The sequence below is a fragment of the Zalophus californianus genome, chromosome 11 (genome assembly GCF_009762305.2).
Source record: "Zalophus californianus isolate mZalCal1 chromosome 11, mZalCal1.pri.v2, whole genome shotgun sequence".
Taxonomy (NCBI): Eukaryota; Metazoa; Chordata; class Mammalia; order Carnivora; family Otariidae; genus Zalophus; species Zalophus californianus.
Genome location: NC_045605.1, coordinates 103,419,661 through 103,447,361, shown reverse-complemented (window position 1 = coordinate 103,447,361; position 27,701 = coordinate 103,419,661). Strand labels below are relative to the sequence as shown.

The following is a 27,701-nucleotide window of genomic DNA, read 5'->3' as shown; positions in this document are numbered from 1 at the left end:
ATCCACAAGCCCTCCCTCTGGGGTGGGTGGCAGGGCCATCTTGTGTAGACGTGTGACAATGCTCTGTCATTGCTCTCCCCTCCATAACCTTTCCTTCTTCAGCCTCTACTATATCCCCTTCTCCCCACCTAATTTAATTCAGCAAAGATTTAAGAGGCTCCCACTTGGTGCAAGTACTGGGCATTTGGGAAGCTTCTGGATTTCCCCAGGGCCAAAGTCATTATCCCGTCTTCTATGGTTTCACAGCACTCTGTTCAGATCCACACTGTACACAGATCATATTGTTTCTATATATCTACAGTCCTGGGCTTGGTCTTACTCCAGCTTGTATTCTTTCTTAGTACCTAGGCCAGGGCCTGGCATTCCAGAGCCTGGAGAAATGCTTTCCCAGGGCAAAGTTATCCCTGAATGTGCCCTGAGCATCCCTCCATTAGTGCCCTTGACCCACTGAATGCCAATTACCCAGAGGAGGAGCCCAGAGCAGAGATCCTGTATTTGCAGTGCCTAGCTCACAGTAGCTACTCAGTGTTTGCTAAATGGATCAATTTAAAAAAATGAATGAGGATGAAAATAGTAATGGACCATCCTTGCCTTTAAAGGAGCTTCCAACCCATTGCATAGGGGGAGAGGTGGGCAGAGAGCAGATTGTAGAGATATACAAACACCACTCAAGTGGATAATTCCATCAGGGCTGAGGCTACAGAAAAGGAGAGTTCAAACTCACCTGGGAGAATCAGGGATGGCTCCTTGGAAGAAGTGGCTTTTGAGATGGAGCTTTGAAGGGTGGAAACACATGGCAGAAATTCAGGAACAGTTTTTAACTGAGGGCAGGACAAGGAGGGCAGGGTCCACGTACTGGGGAGGACTCTGTTTCAGGCAAAGTTTCCTGTACCTGACTCCACAGGCTGTGGGGAGGCGATCAAGGCCTTGGGGGCGTGGGGGCTGGCCAGAGAGCTGGGGAGCAGCACGAGGGAGAGAGGGAGGGCACTGGGTTGGAATGGAGGAGGGTGGCAACTGGTTTGGAGCTGCTGAGGACGTGGAAGCAGAGGGTTGGGAGTGTCTGACTGAGGGAGGCAGCTGCCAGGGTTACCATGTGGGTGTGAGAGGGTCCACAGAGAAAGGGTCTGAAGGCTCTGAAACTGATCCGGTGTGGGGGAAGAGCAGTCAGCAGGAGGCTTTGGGGACCTGATCTAGAGCTTGGGAGAGGGATGGGGCCTTAACAGGCTCGGTATGGTCACAGGGAGGAGCTGCTCTAAGGCAGATAATGAATTTACTCCACTGGGGGAGGGCAATGCTTCACTGAGGCAGATGCCAGCCTGGGAGGGAGGTCAGGGCCCCAGAGATGGAGTTGGGAGTTAGGCTGAAGCGGTGGGAGTGCATGAGCTCACACGGGAGAGTGTGGGGTGAGAAAGCAGATGACCGCTGAGGACAAAGTCTTGGGGGACACCCACAGTTGGGGGGCAGGAAGAGAGAGGATCCAGGAGGAAATGGAGCAGCCAGAGAATCAGGAGTGGGGGGGGTGGGGGTCCCACTCTTTTCCAGGGCTGCCCCACCTCTGTTCCCCCGTTATCTCCCATGAGCTGGGCCAAACTGGGCTGAAGGGCAGAAGCAGGGGCCTGCCCAGCCTCCAGAAAGCTCCAAAGTGAAAGAAAGCAAAGCCTAGTGGTTGAAGGCTTAGACTCTAGAACAGGTCAGAGCTGGGTGGGACTCCCAACTGCCCCCATCCCTCAACTCTCTTGGCTTTGTGACCTCAGGCAAGCCATACCCTCTCTGATCCTCAGCTTCTTCACCTTCAGGAGGGAATCACAACCAGACTTCATGGGGCTGCTGTGACGACCCAATGGGGTAATGCTTGTTATGCACTTGGCACTTGGGCCGTCAAGCCCTCAGAGTTCAATAAACGGTGGCAGCTGCTGATACAATTATTACAAGGCCAGGACTGGATTCTGGCGCTTGGTCTGGGCAGCCCAAGGAGCCCAGCACCCCAACGAGCCTTTAAGAGAGAAGGGGCCAGGTGACCTGAACTCGCGCAGCTCCCGGAGTGCTGGGCCTCTCCTATGATCTCCCAAGTGCAGAGCCAGACTACCTGGACTGGCGGCAGTCACAGCTCTCTCGGTGCTGATAACCCTTTCACCTGCTGAGAACTAGGACCCCACCCCCACTGCAGTCTTCAACTCCAGCTGGGGCCTCAGTCCAGTGTTGGGGCTCCTTCAGGGCATGTCGCGGCCCCCACCTAGGCACTGGGTGCACTCGCCCCTCTCGCCCCCCAGCCCCAGGGCGGGGGCAGGCGCGTCCTCTCCAGCACACGGTAATTCACCAGCTCACGCGGGCTCCCCGGCGGCGCCCCCTCCGCGCATGCGCATCTCCGCCCCGGCCCCGGCCCCGGCCCCCGCCCCCGCCCCCGCCCCCGCCCCCGCCCCCGCCCCGCGGGAGACTCCGGGCGCTCTGGGTGGGTCGGTCCAAGTTGGTGAGAAGAGCAGCCGCGCTGGGGGCGCCCGTCGCGGGGCAGTGGCGGCCCGGAGTCCAGGGCCTCGTCCCCCGCCCCCCAAGGATTCTGCAGCTGGCGCCCACCCCAGGGCCTTCTGCGCGGCCCTGCAGGAGCAGGAGCGCGGGGGGCAGAGTGACGCCGGCTGTGATGGGGGCTTACGGAGCGGGCCAAGGTCTTGAGTCGGTGGGTGCCGGCTCCTGTCCCTCATACACCAACGCCTGTGCCCGGGACTTCTCAAAGCCTCAGTTTCCCCTTCTTAGCCCCAGGCTAAGGGATCACATTTACTGGACCCTGGACACAGGTTAATCGAACCCGTGGGTCGCATGCCTGTCTGTGCAGCCTAAGTTGGGCGGGAAGAAGAGACGTGTTTCCCCAGGGTCTGGGGGGACACTTACTCTGACCCCATCTTACCCGGACCGAGGCGGGGGCTCCGTGGGAGGAGCGGGGCTTTACTGAAGCAGCCCCTCTACCAGCTGGGCTTAGGTCTGGGGTCTCACAGTTGCAGGCCGGAGCCGTCTAGCCCTGGGAGGCCCCTATTAACTAGGCCACCGCTGGGGGTGGGTGGTGGCGGCTGAAGCTGACCGGCTTGGGTCTCTGGAGGAGGTGGCCACAAGGGCCAGGGCTTTGAACAAACCACGGAAGGCTTCTGCAATATCAAAAGAGCTCTTAGTCACTAATATATGGGGGGAAGGGGGCCGTTGGTGAAAGAGCCTCTGCTTGGTTCCCATCAGCGGAGGATCAAAAAGCATTTGGTCAAAGAACCCTTAAATACCTTGAAAGGCAGGTGAAGCCTGTTCGGTAGCCTCCAAAAGGTACTGAAACGCTGGTCTGAGCTGCAGGCAAGCTGGCGCCAACCACAGCAAGTGCTGGGGGAGGTGGCCGCTGAGCGGGAGGGAGAAATGGTGGGGTTAGACCGCCAGCCCACCCCTACCTGATCCCAAGAATCCCTGAGGGGAGGTGGTAGGGCGGAAAACTGGGCACAGACTGTCAGAGTTGGAAGCAACCTTGTAGGCCTCTGAACCAGGGATTTTAATCTGAAACCTGTAGGACCCCCTCCCACCCAATTATGGGCAAAATATTGTGTCTATATTTGAATATGAATTTTTCTAGGGAGGGGGAGGTCCATGGAGTTCATTAGATTCCCAAAGGCGAATCAAGGCGGAATCGAGATTAAAAACCAATATCCTTGTAGTATAGACTGGTAAACTAAGGCTCAGAAGAATCGAGCGATTTACCCCAGGTCACTCAGCTTGTAATTGGCAAGCCAAGGTGCTTCTACAGTACATCCTGATAAGGGCATCTCACTGGATCCCATGGCTCTCAACCTATGTCAGGGTCCCAGAACTGCCCAAGACTGAGAGGTAGGGGGTATCTGAAAACAGAGGCCTAAGGCCAAGAATCTGACTGAGGCTGGGGCTATCCCACACAGCAGCTGGCAAGGAGAAGGGGCACCAGCTTTCATCTTTTGGAGTTTGAGGGGCTGAGCCAAGCACATGAGGGAGGAGTGGGTGGCAGGGTGACAACAGAGAGAGAGGAGGTTTCAGGGAGAAAGGATGTGAGTGGGGTTGGGAGTGCAGAAGGGGCTTCTGGCCCTGAAGCATGACCTGAGGATACAGAATGGGGACCCAGGGCTATGGAAGGTCAGCTTGGGGCAGAGACCTTGGTGCCCGGGAGGTGTCAGGTGCCTTGGTGCAAGGGAGCCAAGAAAGAGACCCAGCCCTTGCCTTGCTATCTCCCCAGTATATTCTCCATCCCCACGTGGTGCCATTACAGTCCTATTTTATGGATGAGAAAACTGAGTCCCAGAGATGTCAAGTCACTGGCCAAAGCCAAACAGCTAGATGGTGGCAGAGGCAAGACCAGAGTTTAAGTCTAGGATTCTTCCCTGGATGCTGGATGCCTCTTTAGTATCAGGTCTTCAAAGTGGGGGTCAGCAGAAGTGTGACACGCATGCCGAGGCCTTGGGTAAGCCTCTGAGATTCAGTGGTCCCTGGGTCTGGGGACAAGAGGTGATTGATCTGCAAGCATTGACTCAGTCTCCATTGGGACGAGGTGGGCATAGGAATGGCCAGAGCTGCCTTCTAGAACTTCGTTGTTCTGTCCTTCCTGGGGAGGTGTTCATGTTATGCTTCTACCTGCTGTTGCCCTTCACAGCTGTCTTCCGGCTGGTCTCCGCCTGTCCCTCCTGGATCCAGCAAATGCTCAGCCTGAGCCTCTCACCACACGGATGGTGATAAGGAGAGAGGTGTGTTTGCTCTGTCTTGTTAGCTGCACAAACAGCTTCTTCATCATTTTTATTAATAATTCAGCCCGTGGTGAGGGGGGCAGGGTAGGGGGTACAGGAGCTGTGGGGAGACAGCAGCATTGGAGACCATGCCAGGTAGAGGCTGAGGGGAACCCAGGAGCCCTGCCTCCAGCCGTGGCCTAGCAACAGAGCCCGGCAGCCTCAGGGGCCCTGTTTAGGAGAGTGCGGGCCTGGTCTCTCTGCTCCAGAGGGACAGAACGTCCGTCTCTCCCTCCTCTGTTCCTCCAGAAGCCGACCCAGGACACCTGGGCCCTGATGACCACACCAGATCGGAAATAGGCCTGAGGGGCCCACAGTATTCAGTGGGGCATTCCTTGGGGAGCCAGGTGCTACCAGCATTTCCTGCCACATCACGGAACCCAGGACAAAGAAGCTGGCAGTGTCACAGAATGAGAAGCTTTCTCTGGGCCCCCCTCTACGGGGTGGAGGGGGGTTGGGGGGGGGGAGGATGGGAAGGGGAGGGGCAGAGCGCCAAAGGCCCAGGCCCTCACCTTAGAGGGCCACGACCTGTAGTCAGAACTAGGGTTATTCCCACCCTCTGATCTCTTTTCTCAGAGGACCTGCTCACTTCCCGCACACTTCATTTCCTGCCTGCGCCCAGTCCTCCGTGAGTGCTCAGAAGACAGGGACTCACAGTGGGCTTGGCTCTTGTCGATGCTCCCCCAGGAGAGAGTAGCCTTCAAATGCAGCTGAATGGTTCGAGGTCAGACGTCTAGAAGAGCTTTCTTGAGAGGCAAAACATGGTAACGAGGAGTAGGTTCGAGATCCATCAGGAATAAGTTCTATGTTCCAAGTATCATTTTAAGTGCCTTACTGGTATCATCTCGCTTACTCTTTATAATAGTCAACAGGTGGTATTTTTATCTCCATGGTATGGATGAGGACCGAGGCCCAGGAGTGTCAAGTGATCTGCCTGGGGTCACACAGCTATGAATGGCAGGGCCACGTAAATCTGTATTCTTTTCTCTTCCCAATGATTCTGCATCCCCTAGACTGAAGTGAATGAGACCCAGAGAAAGGGTGTCTTCAAACCTTTTCCTGTGTCGATGCAGGCAGGAAGTAAAACCCACTGAGGTTCCCAATGCCCCAGAGCCTCGGTCTCCACAGCAACATCTCATGGGATTTATCTAGTATGTCTGAGGGACTGTCCATCTCTGACGTTCTGGAACAATGACTGTCTACTGCCTCCTGGGAGTGAGTGAGTTTGGGATTTTTATGTTTGAAAGGGACAGGCTGTAAGATCTCAGATGGGGGAGAGCACTGAGTTTGCTCATGAATCTCATAGTGGTTGGCAAAAGGCTGGAGCCAGGACCAAGGGTCTCCTCCCGATTCTCTTGCCAGCTCCCTGTGCTGCTAGCTCTGGGAGCTCCCTGGCCAGTTCTTTCCCCCTATAGAGGCCTTGTCTTCACCATCTGTCACCCCAGTGGTGGCCTCTCAGAGGTCCTCTCCCCACCAACTCTAAAAACTCCATGATTCTAAATGCTTATAAAGATCTGTTGAGTTGCCATGATGAATTCTGCTGTCCCAATCTGGACTCTCAGGTTGATAGATGGGGAGATTCCTGAGCAGGGAACCTTTCTGTGTGGAGCCCACTGATGACATGAGGTAGGGGTGGGAAGGGGCGGACTATTTGGTCTTTACTAGCTGGGCACTGAGAGAGGGAACTGGGGATGGGAGCAGGAAGAAGTCAAGATTGGAGACCCTGGAGTCCCAGCCTTTTGGCTTGGCTTCCTGGGGTTTGCCAAAAAACGGTATATGGATATATCCTAGATTCTTGGCTGCATATGGGTGGGGATGTCTGCAGGGTATACAAAACATAATAGCCTTTCACCAAGGGGTGAGGGCTGAGATTTCTGGCCAGGGACTAATTATGGGCTGAAATCTATGACTGCCTTTTTTTTTTTTTTTTCTTCCTTCCATTTTTAATTAGAACGTTCAATCCAAGGAAATCTGTTCTCCACCGGAACACTCTTTATGGTGGTTTGCTTGGGGGAATTTCCTTATCTGTTTCTCAACCGAAAAGCCGTGGGTGGAGGTGAGTGTGTGCCTGCGCACGAGTGTGTGTGTGTGTGTGTGTGTGTGTGTGTGCGCGCATGTAATAGGCTCCATGCAAGTTCAAGAGTATGGGGTGTGTGTGTGAGTGAGTATTGGGGGAGACTTGAGACAAAGGCTGTGGGTGCTGGCTGCCTCCCGTGTTGGGGGAAGATGGAGGTGTGGTTGGGTGTGAGCTGTGCCGTACAGTCAGTTAAGTGGGTTTCTCCGGGTGGGATTAGGAATCCTTGATTTTACAAAGCCTGGCTCACCTTCCAACTTCATTCTCAGTGGAGGGGAGGGCAGGATGCTGCAGCGGGGCTAGGAGTTTTGCCCTCCTGCCTACCCCTTTCAGTTTAGGGTAGGGGCAGGCCCGTTGCAGAGCAGGAGTACTGCCGCAGTGTTCGTATCTCTTGTGTTTGTGTGCCGGTGTATGTGTGTGTAGAGGGAGGTGGTGGTGTAGTGGACTAGGTATGTAGGTGTGTGCTGGGAGGTCTCCGTACCTCAAACCACCAAGAGTTCATTCAGTTCCAGGCTTTGAAAATTGGGGGGAGAATTTCTCCTCCCTGCCCCAGAATCAAACATTTCCAATTCTAGGGTTCACCTGATTTGGGCTGTGCGGACCTGCCAGAGGCGCTGAGAGAGCCAAGGGAGCCCCAGGGTTGGAAGAAGGAGGGATTTCTTTCTTACCCACTGAAGTGCTGGGGTCAAGGAAAGGAAAGGGGGGTGGAGTGGAGGAGCGATGCAGGAGAGGGAGGAACAGAGGCCGAAAGGTCTGCGGCTGGGTTAAGTGAAGAGGGTCGCTAGGCCTCGTCCCCCACTGAGGGTGGCGATCCTGGTCCTTTCTGCGGCAGCTGTGTTCAAATTCGGGGAGATGGCCAGAGTAGACGGACCCAGGCTCAGCGCTGACAAAACATCCACTCCTGGTTTTTGCACACACCAGCCCGACTTCCCGGGACCGCCGCGGTGTCGAGTCCCGAGCTGACGCCCTCCAGCCGCCATTAGGCGGAAAACCCGGAGTGGCTTTCCACGCCTCTTGGAACGGAGTCAAAGGGCACCTCGGAGGAGGTGGCCAGCCACCCAGCCCCGCCCGGTTCGAAGCCGCTGCCATCAGAGGCGCCCCGGCCGGGCTGGTCGCGCCGTGCGGCAGGACCCGCAAGCTCGCAGGGCCCACCCGAGGGCTCCGTGCCCTCCCCGCGGGGGCTGCGGGCGGGGCGCGCGGGGCGGCGTTGGTGCCCTCGGGGCGGCTCCGGGCGGCGGCGGGCGCAGGGCTGCAGTGCGGCGCGCGGCCGGCAGCGGGCAGCAGCGGGCGCAGGCAGCCGCGGTGGCAGTGGCAGCGGGCGGGCGGCGCCGGCGGTGCCCCGGGCGCGCTCACACACACACACACACACATACACGGTCTCGTACACACTCACACACGCTCCGGCGCGCACACGCGGCGCGCAGGCCAGAGGGAGGAGGCTCGGCGCGGCTCGGCGGCAGCGGCAGCGGCAGCGTGCTCGGCGGGCGGGCGGGAGGGCTGGCGGGCGGCCCCCGCTCCCCGGCTCCGCGGCTCGGTGCAGCCCGCGCGGCCCCCGCCCTCGGACCCGCCCCCGGGGGTCGCCCGGCCCCATGCCCTGCAGCGGCGGCGGAGCAGCGCGCGGCCGCGGGCGGCTCTGAGGAGCCCGGAGGGAGCCGGCGACTAGGGGACCATGTACCGGGACCCGGAGGCGGCCAGCCCAGGTAAGCGCGGCCCCGCGCGGGCTGGGGCGCCCCGCACCGGCAGGCAGGACGGCGGCAGCGCCCGGCGCCGTCTCGGAGCCCCAGCCCGGGGCTGCTGTCCACAGGAGCCGCACAGACTCCCCCCCCCCCCCAACCCCGCCCCGGGGTCATCCCAGCACCGGGGGCGCGGGCTTGAGGGGCAGCGGCTCGGACCCCGGCCCCCGCAGTCCGGGCGCTGCCAGGCTTGATGCCCGGCGCCGGCTTCGCAGTGTCCCCACAAGGACCTCCTCCCCCCCTCCCCCAGCAGCCCAAGGACAACGTGTGTGGCGGAGCGAGGAGCCACTGTCCCCGCGGGAACCGGGCAGTGCCCTCAGAGGCACCCCCGGGTCCCCAGCACCGGTGCCCACGGGTGCCAGCGCTGCGGGACCCCAGGGCAAGGATCCCAGGCAGCTTTGGGCCAAGGTTGTGGGCACCGGGGAGCAGAGTGACATCGGCGGTGCCAACTGTGAATTGAGAGGGTGCCAAGGGGCAAGTGGGAATCTGGTGCAGCAGCAGGGGAGGGGGCCTCCGGAGAGGGAGGGAGGGTGGGGAACGGCAGGAGCGTTGACGCGGGGTTGGCGGGGGGGGGGGGGGGGGGGGGGGGAGACAGGAGTACCTGAAGGGAAAGAGAGCAGAGATTGGTGAGAATGGGGGTGCCAGGGGAATGTGCTCCTGGGTTTGGGTAGGGGGAGAGCAAAGATCCCCAAACTCACTCCAGTCCTGTCAGGGGAGGGAGGGGGAGGGGCCGGCTCCTTTGCATCTCTCCCGAGGGAGCCGGGGAGTGGCCTGGGAGCCCACTGTCTGCTTGCTATCCTCCAAGCCCTGGCGAGGAATCTTTCCTCCTTCCTCTGGAAATTGCTCTGCCATTTCCTCCTTGGCTCCTGACGCCTCCTCACACAGTGCCCACCTGTAGGCAGGTCCCCTGCAGCTCCTGCTCAGGCTGTCTCAGCTCCCACCTGGGGTACCCCACCCCAGACCCAGCACCCCCCAGTCTGCCAGCTCTGGCAGCGGGATCTCTGCTTCTGGTTTTCTCTCTGATGCTAAAACAAGGTACCCCAGGCTGAGAACTTGCTCCCAAATGAAGGGCCTCCAGGCTTACTGCTGCTGACCTCCCAGGGTTGGGGGTGCTCCAGGAAGGGACAGCTCTAAGGCCCTCTGCAGAAGGGACCTTGAGCCCCCAAGGATTTTGAGGGCAGTCCAGGGGACACCAGCTTTGTCCACTCTTGTCCCAGCCCCACATTTGTTCTCCCTCTAGGGGCAGCCTCAGCCTGTCCCTGCCTCCTGAGGAGCCGGACCCTCACCCCCATCAAATCATCACCGCCTTCTGAGTCCACTGAGGAGGACCTACTGGTGCCAGGCACTGCACTCACTCAGCGCTTGGGGATAAGGGTGAGAGAGACTCGGTCTCCCTCTCCGGAACCTCTTGCCCATCCATGAATGTCCTCTAGGTGATGGCTGAAGGGACATGGCTCTTGGAGACCCCTCCCTTCCTCTGCCTGAACCCAGGTCACCAACCCTGGCACCTTCCCTCATGAGGCTGCCACCTTCCAGCGCTCGGACCCAGGGCAGAGGCAGTCTCTGGCCGGGATCACCCTCTCAGAAACCAAGCGCTTAGTTCAAAGGCCAGCTCTCGGGTACGAGGTTGGAAGGAAGGGGAGATGCAGTGAGGACACTCCCTTTACCTCTGCCCTGCCAGGCTGACAGCCTCCCTTTCCTCTTAGCCCAATGGCCTGGGTCCCTGCCCTCATCCCCTCTCCCTCCCCCCCCCTTTCCTCCCACGCCTGGGCACCATGACATCACTGCTCCTCGGAGCACCTCTGCCCTCTCCATGGAGGCCAACTTGACATGCTTGGCATCTTCTGGGCAAAGGGCCTGCAACCCAGTGCTGCCCCTGGCATCCTGGCAGCCCCTATGGGGCATCTCCCTCTTCCGCCCTCCTCCCCAACAGGCCTCCCTATGGGGTGGAAACCTGTCTTGCCCAGTTGCGGTTGCAGGGCCCACCAGTGCCAGGGGCAGGGGCAGGGGCAGGGCAGCACTGACCAACCCGACCCAGAACAGACTGGGCCTGGGGTTCACTTCCCTCTGGTGTGGCCCCTGGACTGGATGGGGTCAGAAATAGGCTGGAGAGGGCAGAGTCTGCTTTTGATCCTGGGTCCTCCGGGGCTCTCTGAGGGTCCAGAATCATCAATCTGGCCTCTGTACCCCAGCCCCCCGGCATCCCCGCCCACCTCCTAGAATCCCTACAGCTCCAGGCCAGACTAGGCATTCCTTCCAACCCCAGCTCCCCTCAGGCCCCCTAGACTCTGCTCCCCCAGGCAGGGCTATGTGCCCCCCATTTCTGTCCCCCACCTCCCCTTTGGCTGGCACCTGGTAGGAGTGAGATATGCAAACTGATGCCTGTGTGATTCAGGCCCCCCCTCCTGGTCCCCCAGGGGCCAGTGCCTTGTCTGTTCTGATCTCCTCATCCCGCTCCCAGGGAACACCTGTGGCCCAATCGGTTTTTTTTACAGTTTTCCCTCTCCTGTGCTCTGCTCTCCCGCGTTCCAGGCCGGTTCCAGAGTGTCGCTGACGTACTCCTTCCCTCAGCCCACTCACCCTGGTCTCCACAGGGTTCAGCCTGCTGGCTAAGACCCTGTCCACAGTTCCCTACCCACCTGGGCCCCTGGCCCCTTCTGGGATCTAGCTCAGCTTAAGCAAGGGACTGTGGGAAAAAGCCAGAGCCCAGTGAAGAACGAAGACCAGCCCCCCTCCCATACACCCCCCCTTGGCTTCTGCTCCAGATTCTGTCCAGCCTCCCCCAAGCTGCCATGCCTGCAACTTCCTCTCTGTCCCCTCCCTGAGGCAGGCGGCCCTCTCCCTGCCCTCAACCCTCCTCCTGTGTTCATCCTGAAGCTGCCCTGGCCAGGCCTCCCTGTGTCCCTTCGACCCAGGCCCCAGGCCGGGCAGGGCCTCAGCAGGCCTGCAGGGGTCAGCGTTGCAGTGGGCAGGCAAGGCAGTTTCAGGGAGGGAGGAAGGGAAGGAGAGGTGACCTTGCAGGGAGTGAGCGAACAAGGCCAGAGAGGGAAAGTCTGGGCCAGTGCAGCAGAGCTGGGAGAGAGGTCAGGTCCTGAGGCTGCCTGCCTTGCCCCCAGCCCTCTGTGAGCTTGTCCCTGGGGGTAGCAGTGCTTGAAGTGTTGTCTGTCCCACCTGTTAGTGGGCTCTGCCCTCTACCAGCAACTCTTCCAGAAAGGCCATTCTCAGGAGCACAGGGGACACATGGGGCATGCATGGGGCAGGGGGCCTTGGCACAGCGGATCTCCTCTCTCAAGGCAGAGGGATCCATAAGGTTGTCCAGGCCAACCCTCTACCTGCTGGGCACAAGTTAAGAACAGAGGCCATTGGGTGGTGTGTAGGGCAGGAGTTAAGGGGTATGGCTGAAAGGGCCACCAGGATTAGGGAGGAGGGCTGGGGTATGGGAAGGTCCAATGAGACCTGACTTTGTCTGACCGGTTGGTTCACTGTCAAACTCCTCCCCCGACCCCCATCTACGCCCCAACCCCCCAAGCCCCACCTGCACAGGCCCAGACCTCCCTTTCATCTCAGGCTTGGATCCAGGTCTAGGGCTGAAGAGCCCACGGTCTCCCAACAGGCCATGGCCAAGAGGGGTGGGGGCTGGGGCTGGGCGGGTCTGAAACCCTGGGTGAGAGGGATGGCTTCTGTGGGCTTGGGCCAGGGTAGCCGGTGCCCCCAAGCTGCATGTGACTGTGGAGACACAACCCTCCTAGGCCTTGGGTCACGCATGCTCTTAGGTGGCTTTGTGAGAACAGCTTGACCAGCGGGCTGGGTACTTGAGAACTGGGGGCCAGTGGGGAGGGAGATAGCCTCAAAGCCCCTCCTGGTGGGGGAAGAGAGGCTAGAGCGAGCCCTGCCCCTGACTGACCCCAAGCTCAGGCCCAAGGGGCCCTGAAGGCAACATAGCCTAGCAGCGAAGGGCTGCCCCCTCTCACCACCCCCTGCCAGCCCAGCTGTTGCAGGAGGCCTTGAGGGAAAGGCAGGGGAGGAGTGGGTGGCTCCTTCCCTCTGGCACCCCTCCTTTCCTCCCACCCCCACTCCCCGCCCACCCTCTATTCTCTGAGGGACTTTGAATCCTTATTGAATCTGATGGACCGTTTTCAATAACTGCTTCCCCCAGGGGAGCCAGGCTGTGAACGGCAGGGATAGGAGCAGTGAGGGGGGGGCCTCTTGGGGGGAGGGCAGCGGGAGGCTGAGTCCTGAGCCAGGGACGCTTGGCTGGAAGGGGCATCACTAGGACAGTCCCCTCAGAGGTCCCATTGCTCCCCGGGGGTGCACGGGCAGCTCTGCGTGGATCCGGCTCCCTGCTCCGTGGGCAGTGCCCGGCAGGTGGCACGTGAGGCTGGTGAGGTCAGCTCCCTCTGTTGTGGCGGTCACTGGTCTGGCCAGGTGCCGGAGCCAGCCGGTGCCAGGCCCAGCCCGGGTGCCCGCCTGCCTTGCAAAGGGAACCCCAGCCGGTGGTGCCAGGAGGGTTGTGCCAGTTCCGTGGATATGGAAGTGCCTGACCTTCCAGGCAGTAGGGGCAGCCTGGCTGGGTCCTGTCCAATTTGCGTCTGGAGGGCAGGGCTTTGGTCTCACCCAGCAGCATTCCCCAAGGGCTGGAACGGAGTTGGCAGAAGACAGCATGGGACCTGTGGAAGGGGCTGGACGGTGCCCAGAGCCTGCGCCTGGAATTCCGGACCCAGCTGGTTTGGGAGGTGGGCCGGCACGTCGGGCCTGCTCTGGGGGGCTCTGTAGCTTCCACCTGGAGGGCCCTGTTGGAAGAGGTGTGTCTCCTGTGGGCAGGGGGCTGGGTCGGGAGCTGACTTGTATCAGGAGCCGTGGTGTTTGGCGAACGGATGTCTTGTCATTGAACCGGCCGGGCCACGGGCCCTGGGGCAGAGGGAGGGCAGGGCCCGAGGGGGAAAGCTCGTGTGTGCGAGTTCTGGTGCCGGCTGAACTCGGTCATAGCCGCGCTCGCTTGCTCGCTCGCTCGCTCCGTCTGAGTGCCGGCCGTAAACAGCAGCTAATGAGTGTATTTGTAGTTAGGTGCAGGAGGTGCGCGGGGAGCTGTGATGAGAAGCAGCGGGGAGGGCGCCTCCCCTGGCCCAATCCCCAGCCTGGCGGGCCGATGCCCCCCAGGGGCCCTGCCTGCCCCCTGCCACACCCTCCCACCTGCCAGCCGGCTGCCTCTTGAGGCTTCCATCTGCCGGGGCAGGGAGGTCCTCACCTGGCTGTGTGCACAGCGTGCACAGGTGTGGATGGGAGGCTGTGGGAGCTTTGGTGTGTACAGATCCGGGCATTTCCAAGACAGCATGTGTGTCTGTCAGCGTGTGTGTGTGTTTGTGTGTGCGTACTATGTCTGATTCTGTGCGTGTGCACACAGCCCTCCCCCAGAGCCCCGAGAGGAGGGCCGCCCCCACCCCCATCTTGGTAGTGGCCCTGCTCCTTTGATGTCCTTCTCAGAGTGCAAGAAGCTGGGGGCTCTCGGCAGGCTGGGCGGGGGAAGGGGGAGACCCGTTGTGCCCATCAGAGGAGACAGGAGGCAGAGGTCTGAGCCCCAGCCCCAGGGGGCGCCTATAGTTGCTACTAGCATCCGAGAAAGGAGAGAACTTGGCGCCTGCAGAGCCCAGCCAGCTCTCTGGTTCTAGAGCCCTCAGGAGCCCCAGGAATGAGAGAGCAGGGCTGCCAGGCCCGGGGCGGTGGCGGGGGGGTGGAGGCGGGTCAGCCCTAGTAGGTGGGGGTCCCACGGTGCTGGCTGGTGAAGGGTGTACCCTGCCCCCAGCCGGTGTGGGGCAGTGTGGGGTGTGGGCAGCCACAAGGGGTGCCCACGTGAGGCCCTGCATGAGGGGAGCAGAGAGGAGAACTCTGTGGCTAATGTGTCCAATTAAATTACTTCCAACCCTGCGGCGGCAGCTGCTCCCGGTGGGGCCCTGGGTACAAATTGGATCCGTCTCATTACCACGGGGGGTGTCAGTGGGGCCAGAGAGCGGTCGGTGGCCAGCTCAGCCAGCACACGGCAGGCCTTCTCCCCCTTGCTCAGCCTGGGCCCGCTCCAGCCCCCTGGCGCATTTGCCCACTCCAGTACCCCTCAGGCTGCCAGGGGCAGGGGGCAGGATGGTCAGGAGGCACGCAGGGCCTGGCAAACCTCCCAGCCCTCACTCCCTTTCTCCAGGAATGGGGGTTTCACGCTCTGTAGGGGGTCCAGCCTCAGGAAGCCCTTCTCAGGTCACCCGACCCACCCTGTTCCCTCCCTTGATAACAGGAGCACCATAATAATAGCAGGTTCTTACTTGGGGAGCACTCAGGATGTGCTAAGCACGTCATGTATGTGCCGCAGGGGGTGGCTTGCTTTTAGCTAGGTCTCTGGGGTCCAACAGCTAGCCATCTGTTTGAACCTTGGCAGAGATACTTGCTGCTCTGTCCCTGGAGCAAGTCACTCCTCTCTTCTGGCTTCGGTTTCTTTCTCTGTTAAATGGGTCTGATGATGGTTCTTATTTCACAGGGTTGGAGGATGAGGCGAGGTAAGGCGGGAAACATCTTTAGCAGAGAGCCCAGCACATAGTAAACACTCAGCCAATGACGGCTGTTATCAACCTTATCCTGCACCAAGTGATTGATGTCTGGCATGAGGGTTCCGGAAGCTCCAAGGAGGACATGCCTGCTTCAGCTGTGGTGGAGGAGGAGTCGGGGAGGGCTTCCCTGAGGTGGTGTCAGTCGGTTACCTTCAGAACAGCAAACACGTGTTGAATAATTCCTACGTGCCAGGTGCTGTTCTAAGCACATGACATACGTTAGCTCTTCCATCCTCCGACCAACCTGGGAAGGGGAAACTTGCAGTTAGAAGTCAGCTGGGGCTTCCAGCAAACACCAGCAGACCCAAGAGCATGAGCTTGGAGGGCCTTGGGTTTTGAAGGAAGAATAAGAGCTTGCCACATGACCGGCAGGGGTGAGGCATTTGGTGCCATGGGGACAGCATGTGCCATGGCCCAGAAGCAGGGTCTCGTTCCATGGGGGCTTGAATGGGGCTAGAAGAGAGGCCTTTGGGGGGCAGTAGCAGGAGGTGAGCCTTGGGAAAGGTGGGCTGGGCCAGATTATGAAGGTCTTGGCATTCAGAAACAGGAAAACTGGATTTTTTCTTTTTTTAACGAGGACCATGAAGAGCCATGGATGACTTTCAAGCCCATCTCTATACTGTAAAGAACTTGAACTCTGCAGCAGTGTGGAGGGTAGGAAGCCTGAAGGCAGGCAGGTACATGGAGCTGGAGTCCCAGGTTAATTCATCTGTCCCCACCTTTGCCCAGCCCCTCCTGGGTCTCTCCCCTGCACAGGGCTGAGTCCGAGACACCACACCAGGACGTCTGCAGCTTTCAGCTGGACAGGGACCCTGCCCTCGGAAAGCTTGTGGCAGGTAATGGGCTGTCAGGGGGGCACCAGGTGAAGATAGGTATGCATGGGCACACCCCGGGGGCTTACCTAGGGACATGGGGTATCAGAGACAGCCTTCTAGAGAAGGATACAGCGCCCAGGTGGGCAGGTCCAGGGCCCAGTGGACACAAATCCATGCCCCTGGGGATTGAATCAGCACCCCACCCCACACCATGGGTATCAGGGCCAGGCCCTGGGGGAGCCACACAGCTCACACTCCAGCTGCCAGCCGGGAGCTCCAGAGCCCCACCAGAGCCAACCTGTCTCCACGGCAACTGGGCAGGCCCCTCCCTTTCCATGCCCACGGCCCCTGGCACAGGGGCCCATTCCCAGCAAGGCTTGGGTACGTCTTCCCACTTCCCTGGGGGCTCGTCCCAGGGCAAACGCCCTCACCCCCAGGTGCCGGCAGCACACAGACATGTTGGTTTTTGGGTCCATGTGCACACGTGATGTGGATGTGTGCAGGAAGCAGGGAGGCCGGGATGGTCTACCTTGCCCGCCCACCTGAACTGGGGATTCGTTCCCCTGGGGATTTGGGTCAGATGGGCACTAAAAGAGCATAATGCCAGGCTGAACCGTCGGCCCCTGCCTCAGGGATCAGGGTGAGGAAGGCAGCCCAGAGAAGGAGCAGTAAGGAGGGAACAGGCAGGTCAGGGAAGGTGGCAGGGGAGAATCTCCTAGCAGGGCCTGGCAGGTCCATAGATCACCTTGTCCTTCACATTCGGCATTTCTTATCATCTTCACGGCAGCCCTGTGAGGGAGAGATCGCCCCCACTGTTGTACAGGTGAGGAGCCCGAGGCCCAGAGAGGTGGAGTGTCTCACCAGGTCACTCCTCAGAGCAGGGTCATGAGATTGCAAGGCAGCCTGACTCCAAAGCCTGGGTCTTAACCGCCAGGCTCTCCTGCTCGGTGCCTCCCCAACCCCACTGGGATCCGAGCCAGCATGTCTCTCGGCCTGTCACTTGGAAGTGAGTGCTGGGAATTGGTATTGGCTGCAGAGCTGGACCCGGAGGGTGTCCCCAGTGCCTCCTTTAGTGCTTGAGGCATCCCCTAAAGCCTTTGTTCTCAGGTCCCTGGAGTGGGGTGGAGCTTCCTTCCCACCCTGACTCCTCTCCCTCTCTGCAGGCTCAGTGGAAGGTTCCTCTCAGTCAAGGGGAGGCTCTGAAGTGAAAGGGAGGAACCCCTCACTCCCTGCTTGGCACCTGCCAGCCCTGGAGGAGCCTGATGAATCGGCTGTGTGTGGCCCCCCCAGCCCCGTTCCTCCCTCTCCAGCCCCCGCCTGGTTGGGGAGGTGCGAAGGAAGCGATTTCACAGCCTGTCAGCTGAGGCCTAAAAATACCCAGAACTCTGAGATGCTTGGGCAGGGGGAGGAGAGAGCAGAGACCAGGATGGGGTGCTGGGGGGGTGCAGTGCTAACTTGGCCAGAGAAACCTCACAGCCCCACGGTCCTACTCAGATGTGATGGGCAGTGATCCCCATCTGACCCCGCTTATGGGCCTCGAGAGTTCGGACCCTCAGACCTAAGGGAGGGCTTAGTGTCAGACGGGAGCCGTGGAACCCAGGCCCTTCAGAGCCTCCGGCCGAGGGCTCTTTCTCCCTCCCCACCCCTGAGTTGGCTGGCATCTTCAGGCCGTGGGAGCCAGGCTGGGCGTGTGCTTGGTTCCTTCCCGGAGAAGGTGCTCGCTTCTGTGAGGGGAGAGGCGTGAGGAAGGCAGCGTGGATGGGGGTGCTGACAGGTGTGCAGTGTGATGTGTGAGCCACCCAGGCACTAGAGGGGGGCAGAGGAGAAGGGGTGTGGTGGCCCACGTCACTGCCACGTGGCTGTGTGCTAACGCTTGGCACAGGGCCTCCCACGAGTCTGCCAGCGCCCAGAAAAGGGGACCTGTGTGTGCGTGCATGTGGACCTGCTGGAGTTGGCCTGCTCTGGGTGCCAGAAAGCCTGCGGAGACGTAGCACCCGGCGAGTGCAGCTATTCCAGATAGAAGCTGGGTGAAGGCTCAGGAGCAGGTCTATCACGCAGACCCATGCTGGTCATGTGTGCTTCCCATGTGGAAACGTGATGGCATGTGTGCCCCTGCGAAGGGCAGGGGAAGACTTCACCTAAGAGACTCATTAGGGAAATAATGCAGAATGGCAGCCAGAGCATGGGCTCTGGATCAAAAGTAATGGGGTTCCTGGGGTGCCTGGCGGGCTCAGTCGGTGGAGCATGCAGCTCTTGAGCTCGGGGTCATGAGTTCAAGCCCCATGTTGGGTGTAGAGGTGATTATAAAATTAGCAAATAAAAATTTAAAAAAAAATTTTTTTTTTAGTAGTGGGGTTCAAATCCCGGTTCTGCCATGTATCGAGTAGCTGTGTGACCTTGGGCAAGTTGAACTTTCATTGCTTCATTTCCCCGTCCGTAAAGGGGAGGTGATAATAGCACCCACTGCAGGGCGCTGTTGGGAGGACTTGAGGATTTGCTGTATATGAACTGGCTGGAACCATGCCTGTTGCCACGTTGGCATCATGGGTACACTAGCTCTTCCCATCTGGTTCGCACCTTCAGTGACACAGGTGGGAGCACCAAGTCCAGAGAGGGAAGTGACCTGCCCAAAGTCCCACAGTGAGTTAGTGGCAGAGCCAGGACTAGAAGCCTGGCTCCACTGCCTTAAGACGATGCCTGTTCAAATATAGCACTTGATGATCCTGCCCCCACTTTGGACCACAAGAAGGCCCTGCAACACAGGACTGTAACCCCACTGGCATCTGGGGCCTATATTCTGCCAGAGCTGGGCTGGGATCATGGGAACTTGAGAATCTGAGCATCTTCAGATAACGCCGGGTGGATGGGTCCTCGGGGTAGTGGTCGGTCGCCTGAATTAGAAACACGCCACCAATTTAGCCTGTGGACTTGGCCAATGACTTGACTTTCCTGAGTCTCAGTTTCTTCCCTATAATGGAATTCCAGTAATACATACTTTATAGGGTTATCCTGAGGACTAAATGAGATTGTGCATGCAGTGTCTGAAGTGGCTGGAACACTGTGCCTAGTAAATGCTCAATTATGTTAGCGGCAGTTAGAGCTCGTGCAGAATCCTCCTACCCAGTGCTCCATAAACAGTCTCTTCCTTTGCTTCTCCTTTAGCCCCTGGCTGCCCTTCCTCCCTTAGATTGATCAGGGACTGACTTGCTAGCAACCAAGACCTATCTTGGTCTCCTGTTATTGGCTTTGCCCAGGAAGGAACAGGACCCACCAGTGGGACTTTGACCCTGCACCCTCTACATCTGGCCTCATCATCCACTCGGTATAGGAACTTGGACAAGCACCATTTCCTCTTGGGTCCTTGGTCCTCCCTTTGTCAAGTAGAGAGGCTGGACCCCCATAGTCCCAGAGCCTCCTGGTCATGTTGCTGTGTGACCCCGGAGGATCCCTGGCTCAGCCCACTGGAGGCGGGTGGCAGACTGACGAAGAGAGATCAGCTGGCTGCCCTGGGTGAGTGGAGCATCTGGGCCCTGAGCTGACTGGTGGCCTGCCATCATGCTGGCCCGTACCTGTGGCTGCGTAGGAGGGCATACAGGCCCAACTGGCTGGGCACTGACATTGGGGGAGGCTCAAGGACGACGACTAGAGAGAGCCCTTCTTGGGGCCCTGGGAGCTGCCACTCCCCTCCTCCCCAGGGCTTTCCTTCAGCAATTCCTCCTTCCTCCCTGTCCTTCCTCTCTCCTTCCCCTTCTGGGAGTCTCCCAGTATCTCCCTCTCTCTGCCTCTTCCACTTCAGTAATTTTGACCACTTTCCAGGGTGCCTTCTTCCGTCCCCTCCCTCCACAGATGGGAGAGCTCTTCATCTCTTCCCCTCCTCTGTCTCTCTGCTTCCTGAGATTCCTTCTCTTTCCTTTCTACAACATGGAACAAATGTCCCTGTTTCTCTGGATCTTCCTGGCTCCCCCTGCTGCTCCTGAGCCTAGGTCTCTCTCTTACTCTGCATGGGCATGTCTAGGCTCCTTTGTTCCTTGTCCCCTGGCTCTCTCCCACTTCAGAGTCCCTCCCCACCCCCCAGTGTCCCCACCTCCACCTCCATTCTTCCACTTCCTCTGTGCTCCTTATTCCTCCACCGGTTCCCCTGCCCTCAGAGTTTCCCTGCCTCCTTCAGATGATGGGGCTGATGGGGCCGAGCCAGGCAGTTTCTGTGGCTGGCACTGCTATTCAATACCTCAGCAACCCCCCGCCCGTGTGAGTTGAGAAAGGGGGTCAGCCCAGGGCCCAGGGACTGGCAGCCTTGCCTCCTAATTAGTAGGAAGTAATTGCCTGGAAAAAAAAAATTTCATTTAGAATGAGACTCTGAGACTCCAAGGTAGAGCTGAGCCAACTGATGGCCCCTGGGGACGAGGAGGAGTGAAGCAGCCCAGGTCAGGGTCTTAGGAAGCCCCTGGACCCCCTCCCTGGCTTAACCCCAGGACCCCAACCTTATGGAAGTACGGAGAGGGCACTGGGCTGGGAGTACCACCGTCTTCATCTGAGTTTTGGTTCCACTACTCACTGTGTGACTTGGGGCAAGCCACTTAATTTCTTTGTGCCTTAGGTTTCTCTCCTGTCAAATCGGAAGAATGCCTCGGTATCATGAGGGTTAATTCGGACAATGGCTCTGAAATCACTTTGCAGGCTGTAAGTGCTGTGGGAGTGTGAGGTGTTACTGTGTTCCTCCAATGTGCTCTCAGATGAGATGTGAGGATGTGGAGGGGTGGGGCAAGGAGGCTTCCAGAACAGGGAAGGATGGGGAGGTGGATCCTGCTGAGCTGCAAGATGAACGGCAGACAGATGTGGTTTCCAGAGCCAGTCTCAACACATACCGGCTGCACCACCCTGAGTGGTCACCTCACCTCTCTGGACCCCCCTTTCCTCATCTGTAGAATGCTGACCATCATGCTTCTTCCTGGGGGGGAGGGGTTGTAGTTTTCAATGAGAAAATGTTTGCAGAGCTCTTAGCAGTTCTTGGCCTAGAGTAAGTGCTCAATAAATTTTATTATTTGTGTCTACTGTAAAGATTGTTATCTTTACTCCCTACCTGGATCCAGAGAGGCAGTGATTTGGGGCATTGTCTTCAGGTGGTTTTATTTGCTTTGATGTTTGTTTTGGAAAAGAGGGAAATTTCTACACCCAGTGAGGCTAATATGAAGCAGTTCCTAGAAGCACTAAGCAGATCTGCTTTTCAAAGAACCCCCACCTGTGGAGTAGGGAACAGGAGTGGGCAGCAATTAGCTTTCTCCTCTGACTCCCGTTTTTTCCTAGAGAGGGGCTGTGGGCAAGTTTCTTATCTGGGTGGATGTGAGGTAGGGAGCCTTTGCCCTCAGGGGGGCCTATTACAAGCCCTTGTGTTCCTTTTGGTAGGGCTCACCCTACAGCGGGAGGAAAAGTTGTGTTAGAGGGAGCAAGAAGTTTTTTCGCTTGGCCCGGGTTGACCACTGCGTTGAGTCTTCGCTGTGAAACAGGCAGCATGGTATTTCAAGGCGGCCGCCGGGCGGTCGGACTGCTTGGAACGTGCAGGTTATTGGGCAGTGCTGCAAACTCAGAGAGCCATATTTTCCCGGGATGGGTGAGGGGGCGGTGACGGCGGACCGTAGGCCACTCCTTCCCCACCCGCCTCGCGCCACCGCTGGGGACCTTCTGTGTTTCTGCTCTAAGCGCAGTACCCTCACCCAGCCGCCGGGAGGCAGTTCGGCGGGCTCCACTTGAGGGAATGGGAGGCGGCATTTACATTAGCGGGGAGGCTTTTTTGGTCCTGAGTCGGAGTGCTGACTGGGTCCTCAGCATCTGAGGACCTCACCGGGGAAAGGGAGCTCTCGAAGTTGCCTCGTCGCCGCCATGGCTTCAGCTCGTGGCTGATCAGGGAGGAATTGGTAGAGGAAAGTGGTCCTAACAACAGTCCTAAAAACAGCTCCAGTCGTTTGGATCCTGCTCGTCAGGGGCAATACAGAGCGGCCTGGAGGAAGGAGCGGTCTCGGGACGGAAACGATTTCAGCACCAAGGACAGGGGTACCGCTCCTGTCACCTGTTTCAGAACCATGGACAGATCCCAGGGCGGCGCTCTCAGCGGTGCAAATGATACCTCGGAAAATGGTAGAATGGCACCTCCCAGACGGAATCTCAGTCCCATGTTCTAACGAGGAGACAGGACCAGAGAGTTGAGTTAGTTGCCTAAGGCCACACACCCACAGCGGCACAGTGGGTGGCAGAACTGGATTCAGATCCCCAGTGGTCTCTCTCCAACCATTTCTCCCCACCTGGATTTCCACTAGTTCTCTCCCTCCTTCCTAAATATCCCTGGGAAGAGCTTCACATTCTAGTCTATCCCTGAGAGCCCTTGAGCTGGCAAAGATTAAGTGTACCCTTTCCCCCGCCAAAACCCAATCAAGAATCTGAATCTCAGGATGGAAGATTCCTAGCCCCTGAAGCTTTTTCATGGCTCCAAGCACCAGGTGGGAGGGTGTCAGGGCGGGCCAGGCGCCCTGGCCTGTAAGGAAGCCTGTGACTTGGGGAGCTAGAGTTGAGTCATCAGCATGAGGAACTCTTAAGTGCTCTGAGATCCTCAAATAAAATAGAGCGCACCATTCCAACCTCAGCTTCTTTGCAGCCGTGTATTATTAATAACAATAAGATGCTGACTTAGGCCAAGGCACAACAATGCATTATTCATAGGAGTAACTAGTGGTCAAGGCCTGCACTTAATCATCACACGTCCCTGATCCTGCCCCTGCTCCACACTCCTGGTGGAGAAGCCCTCCACCTGGGCTCCTCCTTTCCTGGGCACTTGCTGCTCTGATGGACATGATCATTTTCAGGGGTGCCCAGGTGGCTCATCGGCTTTGGGATCAGGGTGATTGGGGAGGGTGGCTGATTCCCAGCTAACTCAGAGCTGGCACCTGGTTCCGTTCGTCTTGAATGGCTTTGACCCTCATGACTTCCAGACTTAGCAGCTCTCTGGAGTCTACAGATGGTCTCACCGCCCCCCCCCCACCACCATCTTTTGAGGCTGAAGACTGAAGTCGGATGTACCAGGCTTCCCTAAGCCAGGAATTGTGGGAAGTGGGGGTGGCTGTGGTGAGGGAGGGGTCACCAGGCTGAAGATAGCCCATCACCATTAAATATGGCAAGAGATATGAAACCCTAGGTAAACTCTGGAGCACTTTGTAAACTTTTTGGCTCTGAACAAATGTGAGCCATATTTACCAAGGCCATGCTCTCTGCTGGAAGAGAGAGCCAAGGTAGAGAAGGCATACAGAGTGCATGGATGAGGCCTTTGTAGCTCACCAGGCCCTGCTCCCCTGATGAAGAGTCAAAGTGCTGGTGGATCCTGACATGTTCCCGTCCAATTTCTTGCTGGAACGGCTCCTGGCCCATCCGGACAATCCTTCATTCGCTGTTTACTCACTTGGCATCGCCTCTGAATTCTAAACCGTCTGCATCCAGCCAGCACTCTCTCCTTAGCTCACTCACGCATTATCTGTTTTTATTACAGTCAAGGTTGAAGAGGTTTGCTCGGGCTAAGCCCCTATTTTCAGCTACTTGTAACTTTCCAAAACAATTCCCCTTGGGCCTCCTCTTTCACCAGCCTTGAGCCCACCCCGGCTGAAGCCTGAGGGGTTGTGGGTGTCTCCTTGGCTTTCTGAAGGACACTCAGGGAGACTGTCCAGGGGGCACGGGGGTAGGGTAGAGGCCCAGCTTTCCTGGGAAATGAATGCCAGGCTCTCTTTCCCCTCCTTTTCCTTCTACCTGCCCATCTGATTTTCTTTTTCCCAAGGTGGGTAGCTTGGAGGGGGAGTTTTAGAGTAGAGAGAGGGCAGAAAATTCAGCATGACAGGAGGCCCAGAGCTTTGCCTGGCTGTATAGTGTTCGGAGGTTTGCTCATTGATTTTCTGTTGCTTTCTCCCCAGTTCAGCCTTTTTCTGGCTTTGTGTGTGTGTTGGGTCAGGAGGATAGAAGAAGGTGGGATAGGTACCAAAAATCTCCCCCCTTCCCATGCCCAAATAGTCCAAGGACTGGTAGGCTCTGCCTTTGGAAATGCCCTCCCACCTTCCCCTGTTTCCTTCTGCTCAGCATGCACGTGGAAGGGTGCTTCCTTTGGAAACCCGTGACTCTAGCTTTCACTACTTTCCACCTTGAACGTCATCATGCAGCCACCAAAGGATAGCGGGGAGGTGCTGGGGCATGATGTGTCGTAAGTAGTGCAGAATCAGGTGGGAGGAGGCAGTATTAGGATAGGAAGGCACTGGCAGGCGTAGCCCCAACCACCCCCAACATCACTCTTCTTTATCTCCAGAATAGTGGTTGTGCCCTAGGTGGCATCAGAGACAGGGCCCTGGGCAAATCCTGGACTACCCCACGCGTCTCTGTTTCCTGCTCACCCTTGTCTAAGCCCAGGGGCCCGACCCCCCAGCCTGTTCGGGGACCTTTAGGTGGACTGAGCCTCTCTCTAATGAGGGTGCTTTACCGAGGCTGAGGGCTGAGCCAGTGGAAGGAGGAAGGATCCCTGGGGAAGGGTGTGTGAGAGGAGTCTGCAGCTTTGGAGTAACAAGGGCATGGCTCTAGTTGGTAAAATTTGGGGGGAAATTCCTCTCCCTGCCTCTTATTTTGTGTTCCCTCCGTTTCTTCTCTTGGCTGTCCTCAGAGTGACTTGGGTTCAAGCTCCTCTTGGATAGAACAAGAGAGAGAGAACTGTAAGGTTTGAGGTTTACAGACTCCAGGTGCAATCCTGGCTTTACCTCTCTTCTGCTTATGGGCAAGTATTTAACCCTTCTGAGGCTCGGTTTCTTTCTTTGTGAAATGAGCATGAGTGTAGTTACCTCTAGAGGGGTGCTAAACAATGTAAATATGATTCGGTGTTGAGTGTACATTAGTTACTATGATGAGAGATATTTGGTAAGGAGAGCAAGGGCCTGGGATCTGGGGATCCCGAAAGACAGAAGCAGTCTATGTTGGGAGGGCATGGGGGTGATGGGACAACTTTGGAAGGCCTGGATATGGACAGTGTGCGTGTCACCAGCCAAGAGTGCAAGAGCAAGCAAAGTCTGAGGGAAAGAGAGTGTGTGCACAGATTTCCAGCATGTCCAGCAGCTTCTCTGTCTCATATCCTGGGCTGTGGGCTGTGGGAGAGCCCAAGCGATGGGGAGACATGATCGTACCCCATTGGCTCTGTTTGGAGGAAAGGCCTACCCCCAAGAAAAGGACGCTGGACAGAAGGTCAGTTAATTCAGTCTTGGAGAATGAAGAGACTGCTGTGAGCACTTGTCATCAGGAAGGGCTTCCTGGAAGAGGCAGGCTTGCCTGGGGGCCTTGAATAACTTCATGCATCTGTTTAGCACTTACTTATCCAGCTTCTCCTAGGCACCAGACCTGGCCTACAGAGAGGAGTGGTCTGGGGTCTCGGCCCTCCAGGGGTTCCCAGTGGGCGAAAGATAGAAAGTGCTAATTATTAACCCACAATGATGAATTGCCATAGTTACGGGGGAAGCAGAAAGGAATGTGGGAGGGAATGAAGACCATCTCATGTCTCGGGATAATCACGGTAGAAGATAGAAGGCAGGCATTCCAGGCAGAGGGAAGAGCTTGTGCCAAAATGAGGAAGAGGTTAGGCGTCTTGAAGGTGGGAGGAAAGTGAGGCGATGCTGGGTCATGCGGTGGAGCCCAACATGGAGTGCTGGTACGTTCTTCAGCTCGGAGGGAGGCAGCTGGAGCTGCAGTAAAGGGCAGGCTCGCATCCTTAACCCGCCTAATATGCCTGTCTCTGCCTCTGTGAAATGGGGATGATCCTGGTACCCGGTTGTAGAGATCACATGTAAACTTCCTGGCACAGCGTCTGCTGCAAAAGGGGAGTGCTCAGTTAATGGGAGCTATTGTTTTATCTTGACAGAACCCCAGCAGGGGACGTTAGGGGCTGAGGTCACTGGCCAGGGACAGAGATGTGACTGGAATCCAGGCCATCTGCCCCCAGGTCTACTTCCTGTCCCACTGCTCTGCCTCAGAAGGACAGACAGAATTTGAGTAGAGGAGTAACGGGCCTGGGCAAAGATTCCAGGCCAGAGGATGTGCATGAACATCTAGACCTCGTGGATGGCGGAGTGGGCTGGGCATCTACTCGTGGCCATGGCCATGGGCGTGTGCGTATTTGTGTGTATGAGTGTGAGCACAGTGCCCATGCACAGCATGAGTCTCCATGGCTTGCGCGTGTGTGTGTATTTGTGTGTACATGGGTATCTGCCTAGTGTGTTTATGCATGTGTGTGAATGAGCGTGGGTGTCTGTGCAGGGGGTGGGTCTCCGGGGCTGTGTGTGTGTGTGTGTGTGTGTGTGTGTGTGTGAGCGTGCACGTACCTGCGTGCACATGTGGGCTGTGTGGGCCGCATGGCTGTGCCAAGAGTGAGCCTCTATGGTGTGTGCACGTGTGTTGTACGAGCCATGGGTGTCCATGTCTGTGACCTGTGTGTGTGCGCCTCCTCCCCCTCTGGCTCCCCTGCTGTACTCCCCCCTCCCTGCCCTCCCCGGGCAGCTGGTGAGCGTGCCCTCAGAAGTCCATTCCCTCTCCGGCAGCTCCCCAGGGCATCCCAGCAGCCAGCCGTCCTGTTTGATTCTGTTCATCCATAAATTATGGCTTGCTGAGGAGATGAGAAGGAGTTGGGAGTGGGGGCAGAGCCTGGCAAGGGACGGGCTCAGGTCTGCGGTCCACACCTGAAGCCCAGCCTGGCTTCCAGCCAGGCCCCCCCACGCCTCCTTGCCCCAGCCCTCCCCACTCCTTGCCACAGGCATTCACTGATGCTCTTGGTCTTGGTCAAGCCCCAGGGCAGGGAGCTGGGTGCACAGAATTGGGTAAGACAGGACCCCTGGCCTCTGCTGTCTGGTGGGGAAGAACTAGATGTGTATCTAGTGCAGTATTTTATTCAACACTCATTGAGCGCCAGCTCCGAGCCCCAGATGTCTCTAATACTGGGTGGACGTGGTGATACTATGATAATAGCTAGCATTTATTGCCTACTTGTTTTGTGTCAGGCACTGTGCTAAGTGCATTATATGTGCTAATTCCTTTAAACCTCACAATTGTCCTATGAGACCTGTACTATTATTAGCTCCCATTTACAGATGGGGACACAAAGGCACGCAAAGCTTAGGTCACATGTCTTGGAAGAATAAGAGCCAGAATTTGAACCCAGAGAGTCCAGTTCCAGAGCCCTGGTCCTTAATCACTGCAATCTAAAAGAAGGGTGCAGGCACAGTGTAGTGGGAGCTCCGAGGCAGGAGAAATTCATTCCCACCGGGGGATCTTATGGAAGGCTTCCTGGAGGAGGTGCTTTTTATGGGGGTCTAGAAAAATCAGGAATTGTCAGGCAAAGATGGCATGGGGGAAGACTGAAAAGGGTCCTGGTGCGCGCGCGTGTGTGTGTGTGTGTGTGTGTGTGTAAAAGAGAGGCTCAAACTCTGTCCCGGCAGCCTCTCCCATCATGTTTGGGTGACAAGTGGGATAACATGCAAGTACTGAACATTTAACATTTACTGAGCACCTCCCATATGTCAGCCTATCGCAGAATATCCAGAATGAGCAAAGCAGATCCAGCCCTTGCCTTCACGGACCCTGGAGTCTGGTACACAGTAGGTGCTTATAAATGGTAGCCTCTATTATTATCATTATTCTTAGAGGGCTGAGGTTCCTCCTCA

At 57.7% G+C, this 27,701-nt stretch overlaps 1 protein-coding gene and 1 long non-coding RNA gene across 16 annotated transcripts in view; both read left to right on the top strand.

The window, feature by feature from the left end:
* The first annotated feature begins 2,541 nt into the window (after positions 1 to 2,541).
* Positions 2,542 to 5,166, top strand: LOC113914333. The gene is made up of 3 exons (XR_003517444.1): positions 2,542 to 2,671; positions 4,643 to 4,733; positions 5,022 to 5,166. It is a non-coding gene; the product is annotated as an uncharacterized LOC113914333 (long non-coding RNA).
* A 3,166-nt stretch (positions 5,167 to 8,332) lies between these two features.
* SYT7 (synaptotagmin 7) overlaps positions 8,333 to 27,701 on the top strand; it is a 63,119-nt gene continuing 43,750 nt past the window's right edge. For 5 of the 15 annotated variants that reach the window (XR_004819415.1, XR_004819416.1, XM_035722830.1 and 2 more), the window contains exon 1: positions 8,333 to 8,546. Coding sequence is in view for 13 of the 15 variants with exons in the window: in XM_035722830.1 (XP_035578723.1) it covers positions 8,516 to 8,546 (31 nt within the window). In the remaining 2 variants the exon portion in view is untranslated. Of the gene's footprint in view, positions 8,547 to 13,233; positions 13,382 to 25,640; positions 25,697 to 27,701 lie in introns of those variants that run through there. The other 10 variants (XM_035722829.1, XM_035722831.1, XM_035722832.1 and 7 more) reach the window with 8 other exon arrangements.